The following is a 10,406-nucleotide window of genomic DNA, read 5'->3' on the forward strand; positions in this document are numbered from 1 at the left end:
ACGAAAGGCCGGCTACCCTTGTAGGCAGCGTGGGCGGCGGAGCCAGCATGGCCACGCTGAGTGCGGCGTGCCTCCACGCGCTGTTCGGTGAGAAGAAGGCGCGAGTAGAGCTCATGAGCCATCATCGGAGTGGTGCGTTCATTGACCACCTCAACAAGACCATCATACTCCTCATCGAGACCATTGACGATGTAAGAGGTGAATTCGGAGTCGGTGAGAGGCTGCCCAATGGAGGCCATCGTATCAGCGAGAGACTTGACCTTGTTGTAGTAGGTTGTGGCCGTCTCATCAAGTTTTTGACAATCACCAAGGGCGCGACGAAGGGCGCTGACACGGGCTTGAGATTGCGACGCAAAAGATCGCTCGAGGATAGTCCACGCCTCATGGGAGGTCTTGGCGAAGACAACCAGCCCGGACACCGCCGGTGTGAGCGAGCCCTGGATAGCCGAGAGGATAGCCTGATCTTGACCCGTCCAGACACGATGCGGCCGGGTTGTAGACCGGGCCATTGACGCTGTCCACAAGCGCAGGCGGACACGGCAACGTGCCGTCAACGTAGCCGAGGAGATGATGACTCCCAAGGAGTGGCTGGACCTGCGCACGCCAGAAGATGTAGTTCTCCGGCGATAGCTTGACGGTGATCAGATGGCCGAGGTGGAACGGCGCCGGGAGCGAGCCGGTGGTGAAGACCGCCGGGGCGAGTATGCCAAAGAAGCGGGAGCCGCCGAGGGCGCGAGGGGCGCATAGGTCGGGGCAACCGGCGTCGGTGCGGGCGGCACCGAGGGGTCACGGACGCAAACGCCGCAGGCGAAGGCCGCGAGACGAAGGCCGCGCCGCCATGGACTCGGCCGCATGAGTCGCCGGCGAGACTCGCCGGAGACGGGCGGACGCGGGTGAGGAGGCAACGGCGGTTGACGGCGACGACGAAGAAGCCGACGGTGGAGCGGAGAACATGGATCCCACGGACACCGTGCCGAGTGGAGGCGACGTCATGGCGCCGTGATCGACCGGCACGTTGAGGAGTGCGGCGAGCGAGGCCGGGAGAAGGCCCGCGTTAGCGGAACCAGAGGAGGCGGCGCTCGTCATGGAGGCGGAAGCGGAGAGGATCGGAGTAGGGGCGGCGGCGGCCGGGGAGACTGTGGCGGCGGCGACCTAACCCTAACTAGTCTGATACCATGTAAGACGTATAATGATTGTGGGAACTAGCTCAACCCTCAAAGGGGTGGCCTATCACATATATATATTGATATACAGATGTACAGGGTATAATACACAGATAGACTACAATACAAAGTCTAACACGCGGGATGAATTTTCCATCCAAAATGCATAATAGAGGTTATTTAGTGGGTTTCCTACATATGCATGTATCTGATAGAGGTGCTTTCACATCGATCGACGACATCTAAGAAGGCGAGCATTTGATTCCTACAGTGTGAGCACTACTATGTAATATGTACCAGTGACAAATGTTTTCCGACACTTTTCGACGGTGCAACATATATACACACACCTAGCAAATCCAAACAGAAACTTCAATCATTGGACTTGGAGGAGATAGATCGGACTCAACCAAAAAAGCCAGCATCAAAACGTAGCTAGCTAGATGAGTAACCACCAACATCAGCAGTGTACGACAGCCTACTCATGGGATAGAAATGGGCCCAAAGGGCTTTCTAAGGGGGTATGGATCTAGACCGCTTAGCAAAACGGGCCCACGGGTCACACTCCTCATGCCACCCCAACTGGACACTGCATACAACCCATCTGCTGCTTCCACTTGGCCATCTTGCTTCCCCAATCACTAGGTGCACAGCACCGTGTGCCAACATGCAGCGATATGCTCCCTCCAGGCTCGCACTCTATTTGACGCTGTCTTCCAAACACAACTTTGACTACCACCTTATATTCCAGCGTCAATGTACAACCTGACAAATTTGTATGTTTACACGCTGTTTTCTAATAAATTGGATGTGTATCATTCACTTATGGCCATCGAATGTTTTTTTTAATATATTTGTAGTCAGAGTTTCAGACTTCCACCTTCACCCACATCCAAACTCCAAAGGACATTTTTTGGGATGTAAGGGAGTACAAACAACATAAAAGTAAGCAGCATGGACTTTGTGGGTACTATTGATAGATAGAACGCAAGGCCAGTGTTTTCATCATTGATATTTTTCATTCGAAGGAACTTATTTTTACGGCAGGGATATGGGGAATTTATACGGATGCATACATAGTACTTTTCAATCGTTACCGATCGCTAGTCATCATTCTTAGGTAACTACTATGACTTTGCTGAAGTAATACATGAAGATTACAAGAAAGCTCAAGCCAACGATGTCGAATGTTTAGATTTGGGTAGATGCCGGCAATACTTCACACATGTTTTTGACTGGAGATCGATGTTCCTTTGGACAACTAAGATACTTGAAAAATATATGGATACACATGGAGTACTTTTCAATTCTTATAGCTCAATTGTGTAGTGTGTGGAGAGATGGAATATACAGAGTGAAACTACCCCACGCACTACAAAGTTGACCTAAGAATCTTCCAAATTATATTTCATAGTTGCTAGTCGTCATCGGCACGTACCTTGAATGACTCCGCACCGAATTGACACATGACGATTGCTAGGAAGCTGAAGCCATCAACCTCGAGCACATAAATTCTTATAGAAGCCGACAATAGAGGAAAAAATTCCGATGTCAAGTAAACCAATATAATGGTCTTTATAGACATCATGGCATCCGATTTCTTCAGCAAGTACCTCTCCGAAGGCGATAGTGGATTTTTTGATGAGAAGTTCATGATTATTATTGCAGTGATCATGGTACATAAAGGTATAAAACAACTAAAGTTGGTTCTTAGGACAAGCACTAGAGAAGGAGCGCTGGCACGGGGTAGCCCCACTCGTATATATTACTAGGATAGAAAGCTCATCTTTTTTTCCCCCTAGCTCCCCTATAAGAATATACCCTGGGTGCTCACCCATGGGTCTCGTTTTTAGAAAGCTCATCTTTTGAAAGGAATACGGCATGAGAAGCCACCACAGTATTTTTTTTAATAATAAGAAACCCAAATCTGTGTCTCTCGGGACTTGAACCTGGTTGGCTAGGTTGTACATTCACTTCCCTAACCACTAGATAGAAATATCATTAAATTGCTGCTCCAATTTTCTCATTGAGAAAAGGTAACTGTCTTAAAGGGTACTAAAGGAACTAAATATATTATATCCTTCCGGTTCATAATTTACATGGTTTGCACTAGACGATCTTTAAGTAAAGAATGTCAGAGAAGAACTTAACATAACAATCACCCTATCACAATGCCTAATTATGTAAAAGAGCACTCATTCTTTACAGATTGCCTTGCTTGACACGTTTAACTGTGTCTGATAGGCTGTGCGCATCTTAGAGAGAGGCGGGACGATAAGCTTGATGGGACGATAAGCTTCAATAAAAAGACTTTTGAAACAAAATTCCTTCACGGACAAGAACTGTATAAAGATGCAGGGACAAAGATGCCTTGTAATTAAGTACAAGTAGCACAACCAACTTGATGACCAGATTCTCACAAGTCACAAGCACACATATACGCCGGAAATCATACTAGTAAACACCCGGCCCCTATGTGGAAACCTCACAAGAAGCCAACAACAGATGTACTTAGCATAAAATAACAGCTTTACCATTCTAAAGCTGCAATGCATATACATAAACACAACAATCATACACTAAACGATCGAGTGTAGAAATGTAAGCAGCCACGCCAAGCTCAATATATACACAAGAAATCACCAGCAACGCGCGTACCCACGTACACAATAATAATTCTGACGATGGCATCTGGCAAGGCGACAAATCCCAAGATGGACATGGCAGCCATGGATGACGACGACATGGACGTGGAGTACTCGTCCCCGGAGTCGGGGGCCGAGGACGCGGCGGAGCCGTCGTCTTGGGCGCCGGCGCCGGTGCCGCCGCGGGCAACGGGAACGTCGCGGTTCAAGGGCGTGGTGCCGCAGCCCAATGGGCGGTGGGGCGCGCAGATCTACGAGAAGCACTCGCGCGTGTGGCTCGGGACGTTCCCCGACGAGGACGCCGCCTCGCGAGCCTACGACGTCGCCGCGCTCCGTTTCCGCGGCCGCGACGCCGTCACCAACCACCAGCGACCTCCGGCGCCGGAGGAGGCTGGCTCGTCCTCCACGAGCGAGCTCGATCCCGAGCTCGCCTTCCTCAATGACCACTCCAAGGCCGAGATCGTGGACATGCTCCGCAAGCACACCTACGCCGACGAGCTGCGGCAGGGCCTGCGCCGCGGCCATGGCGGGCGCGCGCAGCCGACGCCGGCGTGGGCGCGGGAGCATCTGTTCGAGAAAGCTGTGACGCCCAGCGACGTCGGCAAGCTCAACCGGCTCGTAGTGCCGAAGCAGCAAGCGGAGAGGCACTTCCCTCAGACGGTGACTGGCGGCGGCAGCGACAAGGGCGTGCTGCTCAACTTCGAGGACGGCGAAGGCAAGGTGTGGAGGTTCCGGTACTCGTACTGGAACAGCAGCCAGAGCTACGTGCTCACCAAGGGCTGGAGCCGCTTCGTCCGGGAGAAGGGGCTCGGCGCCGGCGACACCGTCGTCTTCTCTTGCTCGACGTACGGACCAGAGAAGCAGTTCTTCATCGACTACAAGAAGACGACGACGGCCGATGCAGCCATTGGCAATGAGAATGAGACCGGCCATGTCGCCGTCAAGCTCTTCGGCGTTGACATTGCCGGAAGAGGGGCCGAGGGATCATCATCAGGTGGGTGATGGGCACGCGCGGTTAGTTCTTGACATCTTCTGCATGCCCTAGTACTGTGATTGCAATTGGATATATTGATTACTAGCTACTCGATCCACATTTCCATTTCCTTTTGGGGAACACGAAATAGACAGGAAAAACAACATTTACATGATCCGGCCAGGTAGTTGTATGAGAAGGACAATTTCTTGGCACATTTTTGTATGTCGATCTTACTGCAATAGGTTCGACAATTCAAAAGGGATTATTCTTTGTATATTTTTGAAAATGCTGGGCTTTTTATTATCTAGATCATCGTTCTTGTTGATTTGAAATGTGCCAAATGATATCCTTGTCATGATTGCTGTGCAAGACTTTGCATTACATTTTAGTTTCTCTCTGCTAGATCAATCTACACCATTCTTGATGTACTGCACGCGCTTGCCATATCTAGCTATATGATTGGTTCAGTAGCCGCTAAACATAGGGATTGTGAAACATTGTTTTCATAAACTAATTTATAAGGTAGAGAATCCTCTATCTTTTGATTCGAAATAGCAGTAAGTGAGCCGCATGACTACATTAACCGAATCCACGATATGCAGCCAAAAGCATGCATTATGAGCACTGATGATCAACAATGTTGAATCAAAGTGGAGGAATTTTATTTGTGCTTGACAAAATCTTAGTGTGTGGCAACATGCATGTAGGAATGCTGCTTTTGTGGAACATGCTTGTATTAAATATGGGTGTTCATGCTTTTAAGGAACTAAAGTAGTTAAACAAATGGCACATCGATGGGCTGGAACTGTATTAGGATGTGTACCGCTGAAAACTCTGCCAATGGTTTTCTACATGAGGTGGTACATGGTTCATGGATCACCTTTGAAGCCTTTTAGAAGCTTAGCTATCGCACAAGTAGCTGACGTGGATAATAAAATTGATGAGAACGAAGTTTGTCTATGTTACTTCATCTTGTCGCCATGGGATGGTGGCGAAAACATTACTAATTTAAATGAGTCAGCTACAATACTGGAGAGGTTAATGAAAATGCGCATAGTCTTTATTTTTAACGAAAATGAAGTGCTGGCTGCATGAATTAGTGTCATCTACATATGCACGAGTCAATGCAAAGGAATTCCAAGAACATGGGAAGAAATTTATGTTGTATTGAGACAAACAAGGACATATGATCAAGGAACATCCAAGTTTGAAACAGCAGGCGCATGCTTAGCACCAATGGAAGTGCATTTAGGTGAACCAAAAATAGAGTGGTTGATGACATAATTTAGGGTTAAAGAGGTGTAGCTGAATATGCTTGTTGAAGTGTCAATGTTGTCAATTTAAAATATTAATTAAGGGAATTCCTCTTTTGGTGGCCCTTATTGAAATGTATTTACTGCCATTCTCCATCAGTTTTGTCTTCTAAGGAAAGAGATGGTGCATTCAACCCAATACAGTATTGGATCCAAAAGATTGATAGTTTATGACTCGGCCAATGTACTATTATCTATTATATACTAAAAGCAAAATACAGGGGTTTTAAATAGAGACTCGAGGTTAATCCACATCATCTTAATTATTTGAATGGTTAGATCTAAAATTAGTGGTTGTGATTTAACAACAGATTGTTATTTACGTAACAGCGTAAGTCGGGTTGACACGATCTATTAACAGCTCAGGTTGATTAATAAAAAAGGAGTCCGATCTAATCCGGCAGATGGTGGCGTGTACGAAAAAGACTCTTCCGCCTATATTCACGTCTTACGTGGAGAGAAGCTCCAAAATGATCTAAAAAAATATGTCTTGAATTCTTCACGTCTGTAGGCTAAACATCTAAACTGGAAACAGGAATTATACATGAACGTTCGTGGCTTCGTTACAAGTTAGCATATATAGTACAAAACAAGTTAATAGCACATATTTTATACATGAGGCAGTATATAAAAAATCAAATTATGCTATATACTAAAAGAAAAATGAGGGAGTTTTTTAGGCATCAGCTTAATACACGTATGCTTAAAAAATATAAACCATCAATTTTAATCGTAACATTTGAGATTAAAAGATAAAAGTGTTAGTATAAGAATATACATGTACAAAATAGACATATGACACGTAAAGACCGTATATGTACATGCCACATCACCTAAATAATACTCCCTCTGTTCCATTCTATAGTGCCTATGTTTTTTGGCACGAAAATTAGCGCAAGAGTATTTTTTACACAAGATCCCTACCTGAACAATTTGAGATCAACGTAAAATTTGGGAAATCCATATCTTCCTAACTTACCATAACAAATTTGGGAGCTGAACGATTTGGGAGCTAAACGGGAAGGGGGTAATTGAAAAAAAGCTAACTACAACCTTATATTCTAAAACAAATGCAAAAAATCTATAGACACTATAGAAAGAAATGGAGGGAGTATTGGCTATTAATTAAATCTGAAAAGGAATTGTCTCAAATATGTCACGAATATACAACTTGCAGTTATAACACGTTACCTAGGAGTCTCAACCTTTTGTCACGTTGAGAACATGTATATACTTGGGAAACAAATCCACAGAATTGATCAACATATATACGGGTCACGCCATGTGTGCCGTGCAGCAGCTTCTAACCATGGCGGTGCAGCTACCAGTGGCAAGACTGGCAATAATCTGGGTCTCCATGGCAACCTTGCAAGATGCACTGTACGAACGCCGCCTCGAGCTCGCACTATGTCCTGGGCTTGAGCTTTCCCCTTGGTGGCGGCCGCGTCCAAGACCTCAATCTCTCCCATCTCCCGAAACTCATGTCGTCAACGGGATCATCAAACAATAAATCACCGCCGCCTCCACTACTATGTCCTGGGCTTGAGCTTTTCCCTTGGCGGCGGGCACGCCCAGAACCTCGATCTATCCCAGCTCTCGAAGCTCATGTCGTCGCCGGTATCATCAAAAACGAAATCACCGCCGCCTCTGCTAAGCTACTTCCCATGACACTGCTCATCGTGGCCGTCGAGGTTCTCCTCCTGGTGGTCGGCGGTCTTCGGAGTGATCTATGTGTGGCGGCGCAGGCGGCAGTTCGTCGAGGAGGAAAAAAAACACTAAGGTCTCATGTGGATGCTGCGGTAGCTGCGCCCCGACGATGTACGATGACCCCAGTTTTAGCAAGTTTGGCGTCATTAATATCCTCACTTCTGCTAATCTTCCTCCGAACCAGTTGAGTGCCTCATTGAAAGGTCATGTTGCCTATTTTGACCATGGCGGAGAACCTACGGCCGCAACAATGTGCGTCTCCATGAATGTACCGTCTCCGTCTTGGCTTGTATGGAACTCTGACACTAAGGTCGTCAACATCCTCACTAACCTTGCTCGATGCCACCTGATGAACCCGTTGGTGCATCATTTAAAGATACTCCAAGATGTTCTATGGTGTCGGACTGCTGGGGACGGGGAACGGGGAAGGATTCAGAATCTTACTTGACACTCAGAAGTCTCAAGCCCACGTTGAGATCCCTGTAGGATTCAAACATGCAACGTACTGCTGGTGCTACGGCCTGGCAATTACCGGAGATGCACGGCAGAAATAGATTAAGGAGTATTGCATGATCATCTTCGAAGAGAGCAACACACATCAGGGTGGAGATTTCAGGTACACACGTAATCATACATCAATGATCAATCTTATTGTGAATACCATAATACCAAAAGAAAGTGACTGTTTATCATACGTGTGAACGCATGTGATTCCGGCATGAATTCATGGAATTTAATTAAGTTAAGTTATATTTTGTTCGCCAGTTCAGATTACAACGTTGTTTTTTTAGACGAGATTAAAACTTTGCTGCCGGCACACCGATGAAACTCATGAATGACCACGCTCACGCCCCGTACCAGAATCCCACTGAGAACACTTCGGTATTTAGGTATTGTTTTCTTCAAAGATTCAGCTAATTAATGGCAAACAAATCATGTGGTACTGGTAAATATGTGTGGCCCTTTCTTGCTCCTTCATTTTTTCCCGAGCATTAGCAGGCAGTAGTAAGGGAGTAGTAAGAATGGATTTTTTTTTTGCGAATGAGTAAGAATGGATTATTGTTCTCTTCTAACTAGCAAGACACACCATTAATTAGTGGTCAAGCTGAAAGCTACTGTTATGTTGTTCTAAGTAGCTAACAGGTACAAATATTCTCATATTTATAGTTTATGTCTCTATTCCTGGGAGATACGTACATTATTGATTATTCACATATATTCCATACATAAATCAATGTTCAAAAGGAAAAAAAAAATTAACTCCACAATAGCTAATCAGAGAGTATAAATTTGAATGGATTTCTCAAAACTATACTTTTTTACTTAATATCATAACATCATATATTTGTGAATGATCACAACTTCATCTTTTATGTATTCAACGGCACACTAGGATATAATATTATATTCTGGAAATTTTGGAAACATCCTCATACACAAAATAGTAAAGTCTGATTTTTTTTTAAATGTAAACATGTCTAAAGTACCATGTATATCAAATTGTAAGATGCAAATAAAAATATGCATGTGTACCAATTTCGCTACAATAAAAAGGATGCCCTCGCAATTGCGAGGGCCACTGTGCTAGCTAAAACATAAGTTACATCTCACATCAATTCCACATATACGTCCTAAAGAAGGCTAGGCACATGAGGGGAGTTTTGAAATGTATTACCTGCCCTTCTTCACTACTTATAGTTGTCAGAATCATGATTCTGCTATACGGTTATAAGACTTTATGACCCAAATTGAGTAGAATGATTCAACGATTCTGCTAGGTAGAATCTAAGATTTTACGATTCTAAAAGTTAAGATCCTACGATTTGCGATCCTATTGTTGAGGTTCCGATCCGATTCAAAACCACGATTTCTGACATCATTGATACTTCAGACTTTTGGATCAGCTGGCTAGTGAATCGAATCCAATATGGATCACATCGGGTCAACAAAAATCTATATTTTTTAGGAGAAGAGATTCACCTAACCATGCAAGGTGAATTTATGTTGCTAAAAAGGAATCACTGAAAAGCAGTGCGAAATTAAACACTTTATCCCCAACTTTTACTTGTCGTATGATGCAACCATCTAACTGTTAGTAGAGTGTTTGCAAGAGATTGTATTGCGTGTAGTTTTAGAGTCACCAGGGGTAGTAATGCTAGTAGAGTGTGTTTGCAACCACCGAGCCCGTGGCACATCATGATGCACAAAAAGACTTTATGCTAGGCTCTGGCAAACCTGGATTCATGGTTGGAAAACTGCATATTCTAGTCAATGCAACTAAAATATCAATCTGGTGAAAGAGATTAACAATACATTCATAAATAACACCCCCGCTCCCCCTCACATGTGGCTTTTTCATCCCTAAAAGTGGAAAGTGGGCTACATTGAACTGATTTTTGAACTCAAGACCTCTTGACTCTGTTGCCATGTAAAAATATTTGATCTACCCAATGCAATCAAAAGACCGATGTGATGAAAGAGACTAGACAATATACATCTAATTATTGTCAGTAAAACCAGAGCTATGAAGGTTTTATTGATAAATGAAGTGCTTTAGGTTGGGAAGTTTGAGCTGTACATAGAGTTTTTGTTCGTAGTCTAC

The 10,406-nt window shown here is 44.8% G+C and overlaps 1 protein-coding gene across 1 annotated transcript; it reads left to right on the forward strand.

Annotated features, from left to right (window-relative positions):
• The first annotated feature begins 3,847 nt into the window (after positions 1-3,847).
• Positions 3,848-4,974, forward strand: LOC124664405 (putative AP2/ERF and B3 domain-containing protein Os01g0140700). The gene has a single exon (XM_047201935.1). It carries the CDS (start codon positions 3,848-3,850, stop codon positions 4,808-4,810), a length of 963 nt encoding a protein of 320 aa, XP_047057891.1. The 3' UTR covers positions 4,811-4,974.
• The last annotated feature ends 5,432 nt before the right edge of the window (positions 4,975-10,406 follow it).

Source organism: Lolium rigidum, chromosome 6, assembly GCF_022539505.1.
Source record: "Lolium rigidum isolate FL_2022 chromosome 6, APGP_CSIRO_Lrig_0.1, whole genome shotgun sequence".
Lineage (NCBI taxonomy): Eukaryota > Viridiplantae > Streptophyta > Magnoliopsida > Poales > Poaceae > Lolium > Lolium rigidum.

What these genes read in the sequence shown, in the direction of transcription:
- LOC124664405 (XM_047201935.1), top strand. Translation starts at nt 3,848, where the DNA reads ATGGCATCTGGCAAGGCGACAAATCCCAAGATGGACATGGCAGCCATG.